General features: G+C 47.5%; 6 protein-coding genes across 6 annotated transcripts; 2 read left to right on the plus strand and 4 right to left on the minus strand.

Annotated features, from left to right (window-relative positions):
- Window positions 1-3,662: 3,662 nt before the first annotated feature.
- EDB91DRAFT_1253948 (uncharacterized protein) lies at window positions 3,663-3,965 on the minus strand (the record flags this gene model as incomplete). The annotated part of the gene is made up of 2 exons (XM_041323727.1): window positions 3,663-3,719; window positions 3,780-3,965. The coding sequence occupies 2 exons, from the start codon at window positions 3,963-3,965 to the stop codon at window positions 3,663-3,665; spliced, it is 243 nt and encodes an 80-aa protein (XP_041171709.1).
- A 1,325-nt stretch (window positions 3,966-5,290) lies between these two features.
- On the minus strand, window positions 5,291-6,422 carry EDB91DRAFT_1316116 (uncharacterized protein; the record flags this gene model as incomplete). The annotated part of the gene is made up of 1 exon (XM_041325184.1): window positions 5,291-6,422. Exon 1 carries the CDS (start codon window positions 6,101-6,103, stop codon window positions 5,291-5,293), a length of 813 nt encoding a protein of 270 aa, XP_041171710.1. The 5' UTR covers window positions 6,104-6,422.
- Window positions 6,423-11,099: 4,677 nt separating this feature from the next.
- On the plus strand, window positions 11,100-11,303 carry EDB91DRAFT_1061223 (uncharacterized protein; the record flags this gene model as incomplete). The annotated part of the gene is made up of 1 exon (XM_041314422.1): window positions 11,100-11,303. A coding segment is annotated over one exon (204 nt), but the record flags the coding sequence as incomplete, so codon positions are not given.
- Window positions 11,304-14,712: 3,409 nt separating this feature from the next.
- EDB91DRAFT_892894 (uncharacterized protein) lies at window positions 14,713-15,523 on the minus strand. The gene has a single exon (XM_041328753.1). The coding sequence runs from the start codon at window positions 15,433-15,435 to the stop codon at window positions 14,980-14,982; it is 456 nt and encodes a 151-aa protein (XP_041171712.1). The 5' UTR covers window positions 15,436-15,523; the 3' UTR covers window positions 14,713-14,979.
- Window positions 15,481-16,952, minus strand: EDB91DRAFT_1350335 (uncharacterized protein; the record flags this gene model as incomplete). Its single annotated transcript, XM_041326057.1, has 5 exons — window positions 15,481-15,685; window positions 15,742-15,823; window positions 15,894-16,197; window positions 16,267-16,464; window positions 16,926-16,952. 5 exons carry the CDS (start codon window positions 16,950-16,952, stop codon window positions 15,613-15,615), a joined length of 684 nt encoding a protein of 227 aa, XP_041171713.1. The 3' UTR covers window positions 15,481-15,612.
- Window positions 16,953-17,236: 284 nt separating this feature from the next.
- EDB91DRAFT_892972 (uncharacterized protein) lies at window positions 17,237-21,555 on the plus strand. Its single transcript, XM_041328754.1, has 4 exons — window positions 17,237-17,469; window positions 17,527-18,012; window positions 18,067-19,172; window positions 19,231-21,555. The coding sequence occupies exons 2-4, from the start codon at window positions 17,547-17,549 to the stop codon at window positions 21,235-21,237; spliced, it is 3,579 nt and encodes a 1,192-aa protein (XP_041171714.1). The 5' UTR covers window positions 17,237-17,469; window positions 17,527-17,546; the 3' UTR covers window positions 21,238-21,555.
- Window positions 21,556-22,441: the final 886 nt, after the last annotated feature.

Consider the following 22,441-nt stretch of genomic DNA (forward strand, 5'->3'; position numbering starts at 1 on the left):
CAACATAAGTCCCCAGGTCCATAAGTAAAGTAAAAAGTAAAAAAAGCCCAGAAGCGAAATATGCTGGCACCATAATCAATGGTGGTACTCCCATAGAAGGGTGAGACCAACAAAAGATTCCAGGCCCAGAAGTGAAGTAAAGCAACAAGTAAAAAACCCTCAGAAGCGAAAAATGTTGGTACCATAAACAACGGTAGGACCCTCATGGAGGGTGACACCAACATAAGCCCCAGGTCCATCAGTAAAGTAAAAAGTAAAAAAAGAGCCCAAAAGCGAAATATGCTGGTACCATAAACAATGGTAGGACCCTCATGGAGGGTGACACCAACATAAGCCCCAGGTCCATCAGTAAAGTAAAAAGTAAAAAAAGAGCCCAAAAGCGAAATATGCTGGTACCATAAACAATGGTAGGACCCTCATGGAGGGTGACACCAACATAAGCCCCAGGTTCACAAGTAAAGTAAAGGAACAAGTGAAAAACCCTCAGAAGCGAAAAATGTTGGTACCATAAACAATGGTAGGACCCTCATGGAGGGTGACACCAACACAAGCCCCAGGTTCATAAGTAAAGTAAAGTAACTAGTAAAAAAACCCTCAGAAGCGAAAAATGTTGGTACCATAAACAATGGTAGGACCCTCATGGAGGGTGACACCAACATAAGCCCCAGGTTCACAAGTAAAGTAAAGGAACAAGTGAAAAACCCTCAGAAGCGAAAAATGTTGGTACCATAAACAATGGTAGGACCCTCATGGAGGGTGACACCAACATAAGCCCCAGGTTCATAAGTAAAGTGAAGTAACAAGTAAAAAAACCCTCAGAAGCGAAAAATGTTGGTACCATAAACAATGGTAGGACCCTCATGGAGGGTGACACCAACACAAGCCCCAGGTTCATAAGTAAAGTAAAGTAACTAGTAAAAAAACCCTCAGAAGCGAAAAATGTTGGTACCATAAACAATGGTAGGACCCTCATGGAGGGTGACACCAACATAAGCCCCAGGTTCATAAGTAAAGTAAAGTAACTAGTAAAGATAGTGACAGGATTAAATGAGTAAGTAAATAAGTAAATAAGTGAGTAAGTGAGAAGAAAGAAAGAAAGAGATTTTTTTTGGTTCAAGTTGACCGCATTTTTGCTTAGATAATCAGTCTCAAACAAGACCACATCTTTTCATTTGAAGAAACTTGATGAAACTTCGCATATTTGCATATATAAGCAATGTCAGGTAAAGCGAGAGGAAGAAACATGATGGCATTACACATTCTGGATTATTATTAGAAGTAGAAATTTCATAGACATGAGATTTATCTTACCTTTAGGCCGAATAATGATAATACTCACTAGACTTCCTCTGACACCCTATATACTACTACTATAGCACAAATGAAAGGATAGATCCATAGAAAATGCAGCACTTCAGGCCACCATGTGGGTGTAGATACAGTCATAGATACGGTCATGGGTATGTCACCCTAAATCCTTGCAATTTGGCTCCAATCATTCTATGATGAGATTCAAAGGCAATATAATGGGAAGAATATAGAATATGGCAGACCATCCACCTCTTTCTTCTCTTTTTGAGACTGATTGACCTCAAACATCTCCAGTGCTGTCTTCACTACCCCTGTCATGATGCCCCACTTCAAGCTCGAGTTTTTCAGCCTTCATCCATCTTGTCTGACTTTAACTAGGACTCTTTCTTAAGATTATGAAGCCCTCTGAATGCACTGGCAATGCTCATTTTGTCCAAAAAAATCATGTTCCAGAGTTGACCACCACCCTTGTCATGCTGCCCTACTCAAAGATCGATTCACTAACCCTTTATATGATAAACATGTCATTAACTAGGGCTCATTTTCGAGGTTATTGAACACTATTAATTGATTGACAGCACCAGTTTGGTCTCTGAAGATCATGTTCCAGAATTGACTACCACCCCTGTCATGGTGCCCCATCCAAAGATTGATTTACCAGCCCTTGATATGACGAATTTGTCATTGACTGGGACTCATTCTCGAGATTATTAAACCATATGAATGGATTGGTGATACCAGTTTGGTCTCTAAAAATCATATTCCAAAGTTGAGTACCAGCCCTATCATAGTGCCCTACCCAAGGATCGATTTTTTCAGCTTTCACATGACTTGCCTGGCTTTAGCTAGGACTCATGGTAGAGGTTATTGGACCATATGAACGCGTTGGTCATGGCAGATTTTGCTCTAAAAATCATGTTCCAAAGTTGACTACCACCCCTATGATGCTCTCCTTGTTAAAGATCGATTTGTTTAGCCTTCATATGACTTGCCTGGCTTCAGCTAGGATTCATTCTGGAGGTTATTGGACCACCTGAACACGATGGTCATGCCAGATTTTGCTCTAAAGATCATGTTCCAAAGTTGAGTACCAGCCCTATCATGGTGCCCCACTCAAAGATCGATTTTTTCAGCCTTCATATGACTTGTCTGGCTTCAGCTAGGATTCATTCTAGAGGTTATTTGACCATATGAACACGTTGGTCATGCTAGATTTTGCTCTAAAGATCATGTTCCAAAGTTGACTACCACCCCTATGATGCTCTCCTTGCTAAAGATCGATTTGTTTAGCCTTCATATGACTTGCCTGGCTTCAGCTAGGATTCATTTTAGAGGTTATTGGACCATCTGAACACGATGGTCGAGCCAGATTTCGCTCTAAAAATCATGTTCCAAAGTTGATCACCACTGCCATGGTGCCCCACTCAAAGATCGATTTTTTCAGCCTTCATATGACTTGTCTGGCCTTAGCTAGGATTCATTTCAGAGGTTATTCGACCATATGAACACGTTGGTCGAGCCAGATTTCGCTCTAAAGATCATGTTTCAAAGTTGACCACCCCTGCCATGCTGCCCCACCCAAAGATCGATTTTTTCAGCCTTCATATGACTTGCCTGGCTTTAGCTAGGATTCATTTTAAAGGTTATTGAACCATCTGAACACGATGGTCGAGCCAGATTTCGCTCTAAAAATCATGTTCCAAAGTTGATCACCACTGCCATGCTGCCCCACTCAAAGATCGATTTTTTCAGCCTTCATATGACTTGCCTGGCTTTAGGTAGGATTCATTCTGGAGGTTATTTGACCATATGAACACGATGGTCGAGCCAGATTTCGCTCTAAAAATCATGTTCCAAAGTTGACCACCCCTGTCATGCTGCCCCACCCAAAGATCGATTTTTACAGACTTCCCATGACTTGCCAGTGCTCCAAAAGCATTTTTCCTGGGGGCTCTTGATCCCTCTGAACACGGTGGTGATGCCAGATTTCCCTGGAAAAATCATATTCCTGAGATATACAAGGTCCTCCTCCTCCCTCCTACCTCCTATATGTTGCTGTACTTGATTTTAACTTGAAACCGATACTGTAAAGGACTGTCCTGGGGTTTTTCAGGTGTAGGAATCGATTGGTGATGGTCCTGGACCATCTGGAGATCAATGTTTGTGACATATGGTGGTGGGGCTAAAAAGTCAGTATTTTGGCAATATCTCCATAACCGAACCGCCGTTTTCTTTGATTGTTGGCTCATATCCATCCTGAAAGTACCCTCTAACATATGTACCAGCCCACCAGAAGATATTTTTTTACAACTTTGAAATGTATTTCTGAAATGACCATATAAGTGCTTCTGTTAGTCTGGAGCTGCATGATCAAGCTGTTCTTGAAAGGATGGGAATGTGGGATCGGGCTGCAATCCAGAAGTGAGTGACTTGTCATGAGTTACCTTCGCCTTGACTGATATACTCACTCCCATGGATTGCTCTCGGCGCTGAATACCTGAGAGGCCCACATCAACATGCGACCCATTGCGACCGAGGTCAGCGAGAGGCGACTGCTTGGGCTGCGATGCGCCTTGAATTTGGCCCTGCATGGGGTAGGCACCTGTCATATCTTGTCGTGCATGCTCCAGGCTCATTTGTGGACGGTTTGACATGGCAGGGGCACCAGTCAGACGTCTCTGACTACCTTGGGGGTGGATACATCGTGGAGAGAGAGTAAGCCTGCAGGATGTGGAGGATCCCTAGGGCTGCATCGTATACATGCTTCCTGTCTGTACGTACATCAGAATCACAACCGCTTTCACTCAAAACCCGACCTTAATCCAATGCGCGGATCATTAAAATCAGTAGCAAACCCAAAGTCTGCTTAACACGAAGGCGGCAAACCCACGTCTGGAAATCTCGTTGTTTCACAGTCGGTTTTGCCTGTAAAAACTGAATCTTTCTGTATCTGGATCGGTGTACCTTGCTTCAATTTGCATTCTACGCTTTGTATGTATTTACAGGCTGTATTTGTGGTCTATGCAGATCCGTTCATATTCTCGTTTCCGCAGTGACTTTGTGTTTGTTAAAAGGGGTGAAGCCAAAATACCCCAGAAGCGAAAGTTATGCCACCTCTAGCAGAGATGAAACCCCCATGAAGGGGTGAAGCCAAATACCCTCGGAAGCGACATAATTTGGCCATCTCTGGCAGAGATGAAACCACCATGAAGGGGTGAAGCCAATAGCCCAGCTCATATATCCCCAGAAGCAAAAATTAGTTGGCCACTATTATCAATAGTATAACCCCCATGAAGGGGTGAGACCAACCAGTCCTGGGGTTTGTAAAGTGTAGGAATCGATCGGTGATGATCCTAGAGCATCTGAAGGTCAAAATAATGAGGTATGTCAATGGGGCTCAACAGTCAGTATTTTGGCCATATCTTGGGTTAGTTATTTTGCTGATTTGATGCTATTGGGATGCTTGATCTTGTCTGGGGCGACGCATCGGCCGAGGTCAAAACATCGTTTCAATTTTGCTTGACTTTGCTTGACTTTTGCCATTTTATGGCTCTGGCATTGCTTGATCGCTATCATATAGCTTGACTTGCTGTATGACCTGTGACTTTACAAGTTATCGAGGTGTCTAGGTGTCTAGGTATCAAGGTCTTGGTGTAACGAGCTACCGGTAGCAATCCGTAGGATGGATAAGTGTTGACTGGGTATGGGGCTTGATGTAGCTAATATTCCTGCAGGATAATGAGATACATAGTGGTAACTCATCTCTCACCAACAATTATGATACAGTACAGAGCACTTGTTGGCCCCATCTAGCAGAGGTGATATCCTCATGGTGAGATGAAGCCAAAAATACCCCTTAAAGCGAAATTTATTGTCAAACACTTGTTGGGTTTCTGTCACCACCTTACAATGGACTGTCAAGACACATTCAAGTCTTTACTAGATACTGAAATTTACATTGTTGTAACTACTCCTTAGTTCATGTTCTATGAAAAGCGAAAATCCTGGTCACCTCTAGCAGAGATGTGTCCCCCATGAAGGGGAGAAACCAGGACCTTGCTTCCCACATAGCCCCCAGAGCGAAAATCCTGGTCACCTCTAGCAGAGATGTATCCCCCATGAAGGGGAAAAACCAGGACCTTGCTTCCCAAATAGCCCCTAGAGCGAAAATCCTGGCCACCTCTAGCAGAGATGTGTCTCCCATAAAGGGGAGAAACCAGGACCTTGCCACCCAAATAGCCCCCAGAGCGACAACCCTGGCCACCTCTAGCAGAGATGTATCCCCCATGAAGGGGAGAAACCAGGACCCTGCCACCCAAATAGCCCACAGAGCGAAAATCCTGGCCACCTCTAGCAGAGATGTATCCCCTATGAAGAGGAGAAACCAGGACCTTGCTTCCAAATTAGCCCCAGAGCGAAAGTCCTGGCCACCTCTAGCAGAGATGTATCCCCCATGAAGGGGAGAAACCAGGACCTTGCTTCCCAAATAGCCCCTAGAGCGAAAATCCTGGCCACCTCTAGCAGAGATGTGTCCCCCATGAAGGGGAGAAACCAGGACCTTGCCACCCAAATAGCCCCCAGAGCGACAACCCTGGCCACCTCTAGCAGAGATGTATCCCCCATGAAGGGGAGAAACCAGGACCCTTGCTTCCCAATTAGCCCCCAGAGCGAAAATCCTGGCCACCTCTAGCAGAGATGTATCCCCTATGAAGAGGAGAAACCAGGACCTTGCTTCCAAATTAGCCCCCAGAGCGATAATCCTGGCCACCTCTAGCAGAGATGTGTCCCCCATGAAGGGGAGAAACTAGGACCCTGCCACCCAAATAACCCCCAGAGCGAAAATCCTGGCCACCTCTAGCAGAGATGTATCCCTCATGAAGGGGAGAAACCAGGACTTTGCCACCCAAATAGCCCCCAGAGCCAACAAGAAAGTGAAAAGGTGAAAAAAGCGAAAATAAAAAGGGTTGACCACCTCTATCAGAGATGAAGCCCCCATGAAGGGGAGAAGCCAACAAGAAAGCAAAAAGTGACAAAAAAGCGAAAATATAAGTAGAAGTTGACCACCTCTAGCAGAGATGAAGCCCCCATGAAGGGGAGAAGCCAACAAGAAAGCAAAAGTCACACAAAAGCGAAAATATAAGCAGAAGTTGACCACCTCTAGCAGAGATGAAGCCCCCATGAAGGGGAGGAGCCAACATCCCCATGAAGGGAAGACAATCAGTAGGACCCCCAGACCCACAAAAAAGCGAAAAAAAAGTGAGAACAGAAGGAAAGACACTCTGGTACTATTAGCAATAGTTTGTTCCCCATGAAGGGAAGACAACCAGTATCACCCTCAGACCCACAAGAAAGCGAAAAAGTGAGAACAGGAAGACACACTGGTACCATTATCAACAGTCTGTTCCCCATGAAGGGAAGACAACCAGCATGACCCCCAAACCCACAAAACAGCGAAAACAAAGTGAGAACAGAAGGAAAGAAACACTGGTACTATTAGCAATAGTTTGTTCCCCATGAAGGGAAGACAACCAGTATCACCCCAGACCCACAAAAAAGCGAAAAAGTGAGAATAGGAAGACACACTGGTACCATTATCAACAGTTTGTTCCCCATGAAGGGAAGACAACCAGCATGACCCCCAAACCCACAAAACAGCGAAAACAAAGTGAGAACAGAAGGAAAGAAACACTGGTACTATTAGCAATAGTTTGTTCCCCATGAAGGGAAGACAACCAGTATCACCCCAGACCCACAAAAAAGCGAAAAAGTGAGAACAGGAAGACACACTGGTACCATTATCAACAGTTTGTTCCCCATGAAGGGAAGACAACCAGCATGACCCCCAAACCCACAAAAAAGTGAAAGAAAAGTAAAAAAAAAATGGCACCATTATCAATGGATGAGAGTGGGCAGGGAGAAAGAGAAAAACTTGTGTGAGCGCATTTTTGCTTATATAAGCAGTCCCACTGTCATGCTGCCTCCCCCCAAGATTGATTTCCCCAGCCTTCATATGACTCGTCTGTGTTTGACTAGAACTTGTTCTTGAAGCCATTGAACCATATGAACATGCTGGACATGTCTTCTTGGTCCATAAAAATCAAGTTCCAAAGTTGAGTTGAGTCCACTGCCCCTATCTTGCTGCCTCCCCTCAAGATTGATTTCTTTGGCCCTCATATCGCTTGCTGGGGTTCCTGCAGCACTTGTTCCCAAGGCTATTGAGCCCTCTGAACGAGCTGGCAATGCTCGATTGGTCCAAAAAAATCAGGTTCCAAAGTTGACCACCCCTGTCATGCTGCCTCACCCAAAGATCGATTTTTTCAGCCTTCATATGGCTTGCTTGTCTTTAGGTAGGACTCGTTCCAGAGGTTATTGGACCATACAAACACGTTGGTGATGCCAGATTTGCCTCTAAAAATCATGTTCCAAAGTTGACCACCACCCCTATCATGCTCCCCCACCCAAAGATCGATTTTTTCAGCCTTCATATGGCTTGCTTGGCTGTAGCTAGGACTCATTCTAGAGGTTATTTGACCATCTGAACACGTTGGTCGAGCCGGATTTCGCTCTAAAAATCATGTTCCAAAGTTGTCCACCCATGCCATGCTCCCCCACCCAAAGATCGATTTTTTCAGCCTTCATATGACTTGCTTGGCTTTAGGTAGGACTCATTCTAGAGGTTATTGGACCATACAAACACGTTGGTCGTGCCAGATTTCGCTCTAAAAATCATGTTCCAAAGTTGGCTGCCCCTGTCATCCCCCCCCCACCCAAAGATCGATTTTTTCAGCCTTCATATGGCTTGCTTGGCTTTAGGTAGGACTCATTCTAGAGGTTATTTGACCATCTGAACACGTTGGTCGAGCCGGATTTCGCTCTAAAAATCATGTTCCAAAGTTGGCCACCCAAGTCATGCTGCCCCACCCAAAGATCGATTTTTCTAGACTTCATATGACTAGCCTGTCCTTCAAAAGCATTTTTCCTGGGGGCTATTGAGCCCTCTGAACACGATGGTAAAGCCAGAATTGCCTGGAAAAATCGTGTTCCTGAGATATACAAGGTCCTCCTCCTCCTCCTGACCTCATGTATGTCACTATCCCGGTATTCCACCTCAATACCGATACTGCAAACATTGCTCCTAAGGTATTTGAGGCCTGTGAATCGATTGGGAATGGTCCCAGACCTTCCAGAGGTCAGCATTATTGTGATATGGGAGGTTGGCTCAAATATCAGTATTTTGGACATATCTCCACGATCCAACCGCCGTTTTTCTTAATTGTTGGCTCATATCCATCCTATCGATACCCTCTATGATATGTACCAGCCCGCCAAAAGATATTTTTTCACAAGTTTGAAACCTATTTCTATTTTGACCCTATAAATATGGTAGTTGCGCATGGATGCAACTACCTAATATGGTAGTTGCGCACGCTTACTAATGGTTGCGCACGGTCGCAACTTCCTGATATGGTAGTTGCGCACGGTCGCAATCACCACTTTCAAATAATAAGCCGTCGACAGCTTATTTCACTCCTACTTTCCATCATCAATCAGTATAAGCAACATGTTGCGACCAGGTTGCGCACGAGTTGCGCACGGTCACAACTACCCCTTTGGGTGTTGCGCACGGTCGCAACTACCCGATATGGTAGTTGCGACCGGTAGTATGCCCCATACTACTCGGATTAGATTATTAGGTACTACGAATGTTATCTAGTCGTCGTCTCTCAACGCTGAGCATGTTTCTTTTAGCTTCTAACAGTGGGTTCCTGCTGCATAGTGTTAGCTTACTTTTCTCGGACAGAGCATGCTAAGCGCTTGCAAGTTGGATCCTTAATACTCCGGGCGTCTTGTTTCGCCTCTGAGGGATTGCTGTATAGTTGGCTTCTCCCGCTGAGTACTTATTATCTCTCAACTTAATTTGCTCATACTTGTCTACTTCTTCAAGTGCTTGCGAGCGACGATCATGTATCCATCACTCGTACCTGTTCGCACCTTCAAGTGTTCATGACGAGCGATTCTAATCGCGTATCCAAGTCCTACCTTATGAGGAATTTGAGGCTAGATCCTGCAGATACCTGCGGATGCAAGCAAGCGATCGCTGGTGAAAACTCGGTACGTGTCTCAACGATAAATTTTGATGAGGGCTGATTAAATTAATCGCACTGCAACATTGGATGTGACGATATCCAGACTGCATATCTTCAACCCCTCAAGATATTCGACAATATTGTCAGGAACATCGCAAATGTATGCGCCGATCCTGCTCAACCGAACGCAGAACCGAACTTATGGCTCCACAGATAAATCCATACGCAATGACGACATGGGGGCTATTGTCTCGGGCATCTGAAGTACGTTTATTCATGCCCTAAGCCATCCTACTCAGCCTTAATCCTTGTAGATGTTTCTCGCCCTAACGTATTGCGAGATGAAAGATACGATTCAGTGGTACAGAGACGGGTTGCATGGACTAAGGCAACAATTCTGGGACCAACTCGTCAGGGATGTAGGTATCTGCGTTCACCCGTACGGGTAAGGATTTGGAGGTCCTTCTAAATTGCTAAAACCTCTTCATTATTGAATTCCCTTCTTAGTTTTGTTCTCGTCGGATGGGATGACATTATTATGTCTTTCCGCAGGCTCGGGGATACACTGCGAGCACGCCAGATGTTCTGATTGGCCAAGATCTTGCCTGCATACTCTCCTTCAGTTCAAGGACCGCGCTACTAGGTGGATTAAACGAGGCGACCGGTGGGACGGAGGAAGCAAGAGCACTTACGCTTCGATCTTGGCGTGATGAGAGTAAGTAAGTCACTTTGAAACCTTGCTGACTGAGGCCTGAGGCCATATTCTGAATGTTTAACAGGAACTGCTACTGAAATTCCATGCAGTTTTATCGAGCGACTTCAATTCAGCGTAAGTTTTCTGCAGATAATCCCAGACGATGGACGTGACTCATTCTACCCCCAGGAAATCATCAATGATCGTTGCAACGTCCTGCAGTCACTCCCGGGGTCATGACCATCGCACGGCCTCGTGTTCTACCTAGCCAGTTCCCACTGGCCTATCACACTTTCCCTCCTACTGCACAGGCGAGTGCTTCAAGTTCATATCTTAACCCATACTCATAATTTTACATTTATAGTACTCGGGCCGCGGCTCAGGCCAGAGCCGAGCCAAAGCCAGCCGTCGCTGGTGGCTTTGGCCCAGCCTGGATTTTTTGCAAGCCCAAGCCGTCTGAAGCCAGGCCGGAATATCACTAGTCCGACTCTTCACTGGGACTCAACCCTAGTCTCACCTGTGGGCGTGCGGGTCGCTCGATTTGATCAACGTCGATGACGTCGGCCACAACTATGAACTTCCTTGCACCATGCTAATGGCTCATTCGACATGGATTACCTTCCGACACCCTCTTGCCACATTCTCTGTAAGTATTTTCATCGGATTCAATCATTTGATGTTACACGATCTTGCAGGACTCGCACTTCGTATCACGCGATCAAAATTTTCTTGGTGGGTGGTTTCTTAGCACCGACGGCCATCATGTACTGACCCCTCTGAACTAGACCCTCGCAACACTAGATTCAACAGGGCTATAGATAACTAACTGAATAGTGCTACATCATTCCACTTGTTTGTATTACTGAATATCATGAATTTATTCTGCTACCTGTGTGAAGAGGTGCTACAAAGCAATGAACTGACTCCCTCCCAAGATCAAAGAAGCTGCTCACCGCCTTTCATAACATGGCGGAGAGCATACTACATATGTCGGGTGTGGTACTACAATTGATGGATTTGGCAAATGTAGCAGGGCCGCGCCAATGCGGATTATCTTTTTCCGCGATGGTCTTTCCGAAGGAGAATACAGCATCATGGGGAAAGATCGGATTGAGGACATTGAAGGTGAATTAGTCCAGCGACAGCCATTTCTTGGTTTGAGCATGTCAATTAGGGGCGATTTACCTCCAGTCGCACATCTGTATGGCTAGCATCATGCTCAGGGACGACATCTACTAGCAAAACACAGACGAGCGATCTGTATAGCTAGCAGATGGAGTCATCACATCACGCTCAGGGACGACATCTACCAGCAAAACACAGTCGAGTGATCTGAATGCAGCAGGGCCGCGCCAATGCGGATTATCTTTTTCCGCGATGGTCTTTCCGAAGGAGAATACAGCATCATGGGGAAAGAACAGATCTTGATATATGCTCCTCACTTATTAAAGTGAGCAGAGCAGCCCTCAGCAGCCAGTCTCGTCTGGTCGTACGATCGGCATGTGGCACAGTGACCAAAAGAAGAAGGGGACGGGTGGACGGTTGCATAATGCGTCTGACCAAAAGGGGAAGGGGACGGGTGGACGGTGGGACCGTTGCATAATGTGTGTTGCCAAAAGGGGAAGGGGACGGGTGGACGGTGGGACCGTTGCATAATGTGTGTTGCCAAAAGGGGAAGGGGACGGGTGGACGGTGGGATGGTTGCATAATGTATGTTGCCAAAAGGGGAAGGGGACGGGTGGACAGTGGGAAAGTTGCATAAGTGACTTTAACCAAAAGAGGAAGTCCAAGTGCAGAAAAAACACTGATGGGAAAAAAAGCCAGGGGGACGGGTGGACGCTTATGTAAATTATGTCCAAATAAGGCAAAGGTGGACGGGGACGTTTGCACCCTGTAGACAGTCACAACATATAGATAGGTAGGACTCATTCTAGAGGTTATTGGACCATACAAACACGTTGGTCGTGCCAGATTTCGCTCTAAAAATCATGTTCCAAAGTTGGCTGCCCCTGTCATCCCCCCCCCACCCAAAGATCGATTTTTTCAGCCTTCATATGGCTTGCTTGGCTTTAGGTAGGACTCATTCTAGAGGTTATTTGACCATCTGAACACGTTGGTCGAGCCAGATTTCGCTCTAAAAATCATGTTCCAAAGTTGGCCACCCAAGTCATGCTGCCCCACCCAAAGATCGATTTTTCTAGACTTCATATGACTAGCCTGTCCTTCAAAAGCATTTTTCCTGGGGGCTATTGAGCCCTCTGAACACGATGGTAAAGCCAGAATTGCCTGGAAAAATCGTGTTCCTGAGATATACAAGGTCCTCCTCCTCCTCCTGACCTCATGAATGTCACTATCCCGGTATTTCACCTCAATACCGATACTGCAAACATTGATCCTAAGGTATTTGAGGCCTGTGAATCGATTGGGAATGGTCCCAGACCTTCCAGAGGTCAGCATTATTGTGATATGGGAGGTTGGCTCAAATATCGGTATTTTGAACATATCTCCACATTCCAAACGCCGTTTTTCTTAATTGTTGGCTCATATCCATCCTATCAATACCCTCTATGATATGTACCAGCCCGCCAAAAGATATTTTTTCACAAGTTTGAAACCTATTTCTATTTTGACCCTATAAATGGTCCCAGACCTTCCAGAGGTCAGCATTATCGTGATATGGGAGGTTGGCTCAAATATCAGTATTTTGGACATATCTCCACGATCCAACCGCCGTTTTTCTTAATTGTTGGCTCATATCCATCCTATCAATACCCTCTATGATATGTACCAGCCCGCCAAAAGATATTTTTTCACAAGTTTGAAACCTATTTCTATTTTGACCCTATAAATATCTCCACAACCCAACCGCCGTTTTCTTTGATTGTTGGCTCATATCCATCCTGGAAGTACCCTCTAACATATGTACCAGCCCACCAGAAGATATTTATTTACAACTTTGAAATGTATTTCTGAAATGACCATATAAGTGACCAAGCTGACCATGTTCTCACCATTTCAAAGGTTAAAGAAGATAATGAACCAAGTTTCAGCATCATAGGTATTTTTGTGAGGTGATAAACTTAGGTGTCCTCCAGTGATCAGGAGGCACCAGGACTAGATCATCTTGGATGCACTAGTGATTAGGCTGATCATGTCCATATCATTTTATAGGTCAGGAAAGATGGTGGACCAAGTTTCAGGATGTTTAGAATTTTTTGTGGGCTGAGACTTAGGTCACCTCCAGTGATCAGGATGCACCAGGACTAAATCATCTTGGATGCACCAGTGACCAAGCTGATTATGTTCCTACCATTGTAAAGGTCAAGAATGATGGTGCACCAAGTTTCAGAGCAGTAGGAATTTTTTGTGAGATCATAGACTGAGAACACCTTCTGTTATGAAGAGACACCAAACCCAGATTATGTACTGGTGAGTATACTGATGATGTCCCTACCATTTTAAAGGCCAGAGAACATGACAGGCTAGTTTTCAGGATCCCCAGAATTTTTTGTGAGGTGATAGACTCAGATCATCTCAACCCACCAGAAGACACCAGAGCCAGATCACTCTGGATGTACCAGTGACCAAGCTGATCATGTGCCCACCATTTTAAAGGTCAGAGAAGATGATAAACCAAGTTTCAGGATCACAGGAATTTTTTTCATTGCTATAGTTCACCCCCTCCTCCTCTCACCTAGGGCAAATGTCTGAGTGTGGTCATCATCAGATGGAGATACCAAATTTACCTGATTATAATACTTATAGACCTATATGCAAGTGATATAACTCCCTGTAGATGACATAATACCTGTTGAATATGGTCATGGAGTGGTATCACCTTCCAAACAGTAAAATGGACATAACTCATGTTCCTGACCACCAAATTTTATAAAAGTGAGTGGAACACAATCCCAGTAACACCCTCTATCAAATGAGATACTCATAAAACAATAAAAATGTGACATGTTTTATATAATATTCAGCTCGCCCAGTACTTGGTGTCTTGAAATGTAGCACTGAAGACCAAATTGTAGTCTGTCCCGCTGTTCCAGATTTAAGATATCATACGAAAATCCACCACTAAAAAGTACGTGTATTACAATGTGAGTTCGAATCCAATACATGATGCGAAAAAATGGGTCTGAAGGATATGCTACTATGTATTATACAACTTGAGTTCTGACAATTTATGAGCATAAGTTATGCTAGACAGTTGGCGTTTTGACGTGCAGATGCTATGGCGAAGAATATAGTTAAGTGGACTATAAAGATCAAAGACAGAACATATCAAAGTGAAACATATCACGGCGTGACAGCGGGACAGCGTATCGGGGCGAACGACTTGCCAGTTCCAACACATTCCACGTCGAGCCGTTCGAGCAAGGTCGTGAACACTGTCGAAGTGATCGTCGTGGCCTGAGTTAGCCACGAAGAGTGATCGTGCGACAACACGGATCGCAGTACGGCGCAGGTAGTCGTGAATGAGCAACAGTTCATCTTCTGCGATACCGAGGCCTTTCCGCCGAAGGAAAATGATTCACGGTTTCAGACTTCCGATGACGGGTGTTCTGGTCGCTAATCAAAAGGATTAATCAGTTGCACGGTACTTCTGCTGCTCAGCCTCCATTTTTGCGCCAAGTTCACATACTATCTTGAGTAGCTTCTGGTCCTAGTCTTGCAACCCGCCGATGCTGCAGAAGAGTACGAGGTTATTCGTGATGATGGCATCGATATTTTCAGCTGGTAGGGGCTCCATATCTTCCATCTCCGCGTCCGTGGGCAAAGATGGGTCTGCGCGTCACCCGACATCCTTAAGCAGAGTCTGTACTTGACGACCAAGGTCATCCAGCTGTCGTTGCAAAAGTTCATTCTCTGAGTGGGACTTCTTCAACTTCTGGGAGGCTTGTTGGAATGCATTCGCGTTAGCTTCACGTTCGTCAAGCGCTGTTGAGAGTTGCGAGGCAAGTTGTGCAGCCTCAGATTGCAGGCAGTCGTGTTCTTCCCGTTGTTGTGACAGAATGGGGGCCTGGGCAAATGAATCAGACTACCATTTGACAAGGTTGATGAGGACAACGGAGACGAAGATGACGAGAAGAACCGAGGCCAACCAGGTAAGTTACTAAGAAAACACGAGCAAAGGATTCTCGAAGAGAAAGATGAATGCGAAAGCCGATGCGATGCGAGCACTCTACATTTGCAAATGAGAAGAGACAGAGGAAAAGATGTCATGAGATGGCGTAGGATCATGTCAATGCGTGCAGAGTCGAGCGTCAAAAGGAGATGCGATGCTGATATTAATGCCGATGGTGATGAGGCGGAAGACGTGAACAACGGGAAAGACATTCAAGACGAGCAGAACGGAATGCTCAACCCGAGGCTAATACTGCTGCATCCCACCCGTCTCATAGTGCTTCCCCTGCCCATACTCGTACCCATGCTACACCTGCTCACCCTCCTGCGGGAGAATCATCGGTGGATGCAAATACGTCGCGAAAAAACTCTCTTCTTCCTGGGGAAGCATCATCGACGGGTGCAGGAGATCTTCATGCTAATTAGGCATGCGGAGCCGTCAAGTTTATAGTAAGGACAGCATCTGTGAGTAGAAGTATAAGTGTGAATACGAAGGGGGGTAAAGGAATAGGTACTTACGCGTTGCATACGGTCTTCCCTTCGTCGTCTTTCCTCCACAAAGGCGTTGTAGTCGTATGACAGTTGTAGCACTGCGCGCTGCCTGCGGATACAAAGAAGTCAGAATTATGCTTGAATATATTGCGCTATCCCCCTCCCGAAAATCCACTCACCTAAAATTTCTACAGGCTCTCCTCTGCCCGCACCCATGCCCATTCCTGCACTTGCACTCGTGCTTGCGCTGGCATTTGCATTCGCAGCTGCACTCGCATTTGCATTTGAACCTGCACCCGGACCTGCACTTGCAGTGACTGTAGTCGCAGCAGGACTGACCACCTCCCCAACAGGCGTCGCTGAAGAAGAAGGCAGCGCAGCAGCAGAGGCAAGTGCAGACAAAGCAGAAGCAAGGGATGATGCACCACCGCGTCGTCCCTCACCATGACTCCCACTCATAGACTTTGGGCGGGGGCGTTTATGCTGCAAAAAAAAGAAAGTGTTCACATGAGTTCAACTTCAAAACACGCAGGCAAACGAGAAGAAACCTACCAATTTGCAGTAAAGACCGCATGCGTTACAATCCAACTCGTCGTTCAGACCCCTCCTCCACAGCGGAGTATGAGTAGCACCACAGTTGCTGCACTCGGCTTTCACGCCGCCAGGCGTAGTGAGCGTTGCTTTCCTGCCTGCAGGTGCGGTGCCTCCAAGGGTGAGGAGAGACGAGTTGGGGTCAGTGGAAGCAGCTGCCTAGTACTAAGGCAGTCCTGCGGATGCACCATGCATGCAAAAGTCCGGTAAATAGGTTCCATTTCTAAAATGTGGAAATAAGGACGCAGACAAAGTCAGTTTTAAGCGGCGAATAGAGCCTATGGCAAGCCGTACTGACACAGCATTCCCGACGGTGACTATCTCATCAGAGGTTAGCAACTTGGTTACAAGTTGTAGAAACAAATTCTAACAATGACCTTTAAAGTCAACGCCTTCAAGTTTCTCCGTGAATTTTCCCACGGCTGTCGATCCAATTGCGCACTGTAGTCAAGTACCTTTGGGACAGGAAGACCTAAAACAGTGCGAGTGTGGCTACCGGCTCAGCGTGGAGAGGTGACGGGGGCGTCGTAAACGATACGAAATATTCGCAATGGCTATCATCGAATTGACTCAGTGATATCTTGTCACAGCAGCCAAAGAAAAGTGACTGGAATACTTACTTGGTTCATTTTTCCATTGAGATACATCGGTTGGCGCCAACGGTATTTGCGGTACCTTGTTGCAGACCACGACGCTGACCAACGAATTCGAGGTGGTTAGTTCGAACTTCAAAGAAGTGCTGGCTCTTTCATATGTACACTCAAGGTCAGCTTGATTCGTGCTCAGGAAGCGGCAGCACGACATAGAATCTGTTGACTCAACTTTCAGTACAACGCTACCCCTCACTTACATAGTAGGAAGGCAACAGCGGAAGCACTGGATGCGAACCCGGTTCCGCGGAATCAAAGAAGATACAACCGAAAAAGGCAAGGTCGATTTATCAAGGAACGATATTGGTAATAATTTTCTGGAAGTCGTCGAGTTTGTCGCTTGCCACCAGCGACAACGAACGGCTCATTGTCGTCGTCGTCGTCGTCGTCGTCGTCGCCGCCGTCACCAAATTGACCTGCTGTCCATTCCGAAGCCGGTCTTCGCAGCGTACATGCCCTAGTCCGTCACGGCTAGTTCAACGTTCGGAACGTTCATCAAGCAACTACTAGTAACGTTCTTGAAGTTGGAATTGTTCAAGGTTCAACGTGAGCAACTGAAACAATATGGCAGACCTGTCACCTGGCTTGGCGATGATAAGCCCGCGCACATCAAGGTCATCGATGTCGAGCAATATTAATCCAATCCCAACCATGCGCCGTACATCTGAAAGCAGCGCGCATCCTTCTTCAGCATCACTCTCAACACCAACCACCCCATCAAGCATTCCATCCTTCCGCGCTATCCGTAATCTTCTCCCATTTGGACACAGCAAACCATCCTCGCCAGCTCAGACACCATCACAAACGAAACATCCATTCCATTTTGCCTCTCTACGTCGCTCCAGCGACCGCAAGGCTTCCATATCTTCTATCCGTGACCGTCAACGTGAACATGACAATCCCCCTGTCATATCTATTTCCCGCATTGACGCTGAAGAATTTGGTGTTCAAAAGAAGAGCTACGATCTTACCCGCGCTGCCTCTGCCTCTGACAGTCGCCTCCCCTCTCTCTCTACCCCTTCCCAACCCCCTACTTTACTTGTTGACGAGCTGTACGGTTCGTATTTTTTCTAGTGCCATCATATCAACATTGACTCTGTCTCATTACTAGCTCCCCTACAGCCTTGCCCTGCTGACCTCAGCACTATCATCGAAGCAGACAACTCAGGCATCTCGAGATACATCCCCTCGCCGAGTCCCTCCCCCCCTACTTCGCCACAGCCTTTCTTTCCCTCCAAAGTTACCTGCCTTTCAAACTCGTTCTTCCCACCGCCATCTCAGGCCACCCCAGAAGACCCCTCTGCCTCCCCAAAAGACTCGTTCCCCCCTACTGCGATATACTCCCAAACCTCTCGTGATCCCTCCCCCAGCGCCTCCAATCTCGATCTCGATATCTCCAAATTATCCGCCGAGCTCCACGATGCGCTATCACCAACTAATGCCGACGGTTGGTTAAGTGCTGTTGTGGTCGAAGACGCAGACGTGGCGCAGCCACCATTCCCACCTCGGGGAAACGGATCCGACGACAGGGATACAAATTCATGTCTCCCTCGAGTCCCAGACCCAGATGCAACCTTTGACTTCAGCGCGCTCGATCCCGACCTTGCCGAGTTACTCAGCCCGCATCGAGCGTCCAGTAAGGACAAGGGGGACTCAGCGACGGAACAACTGTGGGACAAATCAGTGTCAAGCGGTTTGAGTAGTGCGCCATATGTGGGAGGTTCAATCCCTCAAACGCCTGCTCCTCGAGTACACTGCGCGCCTTCAGCTGAACAATCTACTACGCCTTTGTCACTCCGATCCTCTTCCATTGAACCGCTGTCACGAGAGCCGATAACGCCTTTATCTCCGAGCATACGATCAGCAGCAGTACCCAAGCCCACCACCTCATTGCTCCCCCTTTCTCGTCCCTCTCTAACAGTGCGTCGTCCGCCGTCACATTTACCCAGACTCATGCGGAGCGTCACCTCCGCCTCTCCTTCAATAATTGCATGCACGCCAGGGACATCTGTAGAAACAGCCCCGAAAATGCAGAGGCGTCAGCCTCCATCTCCCTTATCGGCTGGGCAGGTCACGGCAGATACGGCGACGCGATCGTCGTCGGATACTGTGGGATTGAGGGCGTCTTCACACACTGGTGTGCCTCGTCCATCAGTAGAGGCCAACATAACGCCTCGCTCTTCTTCTGATGCTGGGATAAGTGCTCGCGCTGGATCGGTCGAGGTGAAGTTTTTCATGTTCGCGGTATTTCATGCACTTACACGATGATTTGTAGCGGAATCGGCACCCAACGCTGCAGGGACATGTATCAAATGTTGATGTTGTGCCTATCAGAGGGGCGACGCCTTCCGTGCCCTGTATTACTACCACCCTTGTACCAACTTTTACTGTGCCTTCATCTGTCAGTCCCAGCGCGTCCACCACAACACTCACTTCCTCTCCCTCCGCTACCGCGGCCAGCGCAAACCCAGGGACTCCCACGTCTAGTTCTCCCCCGACCACAAGTACTCCCCATGACTCTACTCACATCCGCCGCCGCCATCACCCCCACCTCTTTTTCAGTCGGAAGAGAAGCTTAAGTGTCGATGAGCCCTCGTCCCTGTCTACACATACAGAACGACCAGGATCAAGCGCGAGCAATCGCCGACATGGGATGGGGAGGTTTGGGCTTGGCCTAAGGAATGGAGTTGGAGTTGGAAGTAGAGTGAACCTCACTCCCGGAGAAAATAGGCTTGTGTCCTCCCCGCTTACGCGCAGCACGGTGACGTCAGGACCGCAAACCATGGAATGGCTCGGTCCGAGGACTGTCAAAGCATTTGCTGCTGCTGGGTTGTTTGACGGGGAACGAGAGGAATCTGGTGCCAGGTTTGAACGAGAGAGGGCAGGGTCTGTCAATCGACTCGAGCAGGAGCGAGAAGGCGCGAGTTCAGCGCTGAGTCGATACGACCGCGACCGAGAAGGTGCTACTTCGGTGATGAGTCGGTTCGATCGTGATCGTGACCGTTATGACAGAGATCGCGACTATTCGACGATCCATCGTTATGCCTCCTTGCGGGACCACGCCCCATCGCGTGCGGCATTCTCAGAGGCTGCGAGCACATCTTCGTTTGGTACGAGGAGCGCATGTACGGCTACGGGATGGAGCCCAACGTTTTCCAGTGCCCCTAGGACTGCGTTTTCGGGCAGTACAGCCCCTACGAGCGTGAGCAGCGGTGTTGGATCCGGCATTGGGGCTGGGGCTGGCCTCGTTAATCCCTTAGGAGTCAACGGTACAGGTCCTAATGGGGTCCTCCGAACACTTCAAGAAAAACACTGTGCCGAGACCTCCGCACTCCTCAGTGCCCTCGCAGACTCCCAGGAAGCGTGCAGGAAGCTGAGGGAGGAGAATGGAGTGTTGAGGGAAAGATTGAGGGTGCTAGAAGCGATGGTGGATACGGATAGAGAAGACGTGGGCTTGGGGAGGAGTGTTGGCTTTGGCGTGCTTGACCGGGACGAGGAAGATGCGTCCGACAAAACACATCGCTTCGATCAAGACTTTGAGCGTTTTCCCCGCAACCACCTTGCTTCTCTCCATGTCTCCCCCTCACACCAAGCACGAACACTCACCCCCGTCCCTCGTAGGCCGCACCTCGAACGTTCGCGCTCGCATCTCCCACAGCATGCCAGACATCATAGTGTATCGGCTAAGGCATCCTTCGATTTCACATTCCAGCGTTCCCCCTCACCGTTGCGGTCTACGCAGTATATGCCTCCTTCCCCCCAGAAGAGACAGCCCCAACCTTCATCTTCGTTGTCCATCCAGCCTCCTCCCTCTCCGCAGAAAAAACAAGTACAGAAACAGAGACGTGCAAGTACATCCTCGAGCTTGTTCCCCGCTCCACCACCTGAAATGTCGATGTTGATGCTAGAGGACGTGGGGCTATCCGCTGCGGTGAGCGAGTCTCCTCCTTCTCCTGGTGGGCCCTACTCTCTTGGTAAAAAACTGGGGCACAAACATTCGTATTCGCATTCCATGATCCCTCGTTCGCATTCCTTCTATGCCTCCCACCAGTCCCACTCAAATCAATCTGTAACATTCACCTCCTTTGCCTCGACGGGCACAGCAGCCCCGAGCCCAAGCACTGCGACGTTCTCGGTGACAGAAGCTCCTGGCTCCCCACATAGTCTGAAATTGCGCCCCGAGCATGAGCTGCACCTTGGGGATATGGCGAGTTTGAGTCTATATGCTATGAGCGATGGCGAGGGGGAGGATGAGGAGGGTGGGTGGAAGGATGATGTATGAATTATGTTTTTTGTCGGCGACCTGTGAGGTGCAGTCGCCTCCTGATATTATGCTCCGTATGCGCTATGCACTAGGCTCTTCGTCATTCGTTTGTCCATAGCCCGTCTTTCATTTTGTCTTCACACTTTTCTTGCTTTCATCTCCTATTCTCTGTTCGTCTTTCTGCATTTGCCCCCGCTGTCGTGTATTGCTGGTTAGATCCTACATATCCCGATATTTCATTGTAGAATATACCCAGGTTATAATAATTGTATATAGATATCCTTCATCACTTGATAATCAAACGGCCTGTTGAACTCGTCGCCTTCAGGCATAAAACCTGCTACGTTCGACGGATATCACACTGATGACTTATTATCATACAGTGCCGCGAGTATATATATCTTCCGCCCCATATTTTCAGACACGTCCGGTCAAATGGTGAATGTCCGACATAGAAAATGATAAGAAACAAAGTCACATCCACGGGCACGTTCTGAGCGGCGGCGGGTCCCCGACAGGATAAATATAGTGTCCCTGAACGTGGTGTTCTTCTCGGGTCTCAAGAAAATGACGTTCTGGGAGCGCGCACGGCTTTTAGTTAGGTGGAATGGGTGCAAAAAGCAAATTCCTGCGCAGTCGAATGCAAGCGTTCTCGCAGTTCTGTTGGTTCGGACAGCCGATTGAATCTGGGGAGCAGGTAATCTGCAAATTTATTTATATTCAATATTAACGTGGGTGTATATGGGGTGGGGTAGGCCCAGCGCCACATGCATGAGTCGTGTGGATGCCCATCTTGGCAAGACACTTTCCTACGGATAGGCGGCTGTAGGCGGTTTCCCAGTAAAGAGGTAAGTAGGCTTGGTGGTGTGAATGGTACCAATCACATAAAACGAGGGCACCGCCTACTTTGGTATACCGATGGTGGTTAAGCAGTCGTCCAGGGAAGACCACTGTCCTCTTTTAACAATTGTCTGAGAGTTTGGACTCGTGAGTTTAATCACCGGTCCCCAAAGGCTGGTTATGGCGTGGGCATCCTTACCAAGGATGCTAATACTGATTTTAGGCTTCTTGTTACTGCGGAGAAAGTCTAGTAAATAAATAACCTTCAATGACATATGTGGCGGTCGAGGGGAGAATGGCTGCAATCTGAATCAATATCAAAACCCCAGGTCAAACGTCGAACCTTCTGAGAATGGTAAAGCTCGTGTCTTCAATCTCCGTA

Source organism: Suillus paluster (genome assembly GCF_016628075.1).
Source record: "Suillus paluster strain FC165 chromosome Unknown EDB91scaffold_96, whole genome shotgun sequence".
NCBI lineage: Eukaryota > Fungi > Basidiomycota > Agaricomycetes > Boletales > Suillaceae > Suillus > Suillus paluster.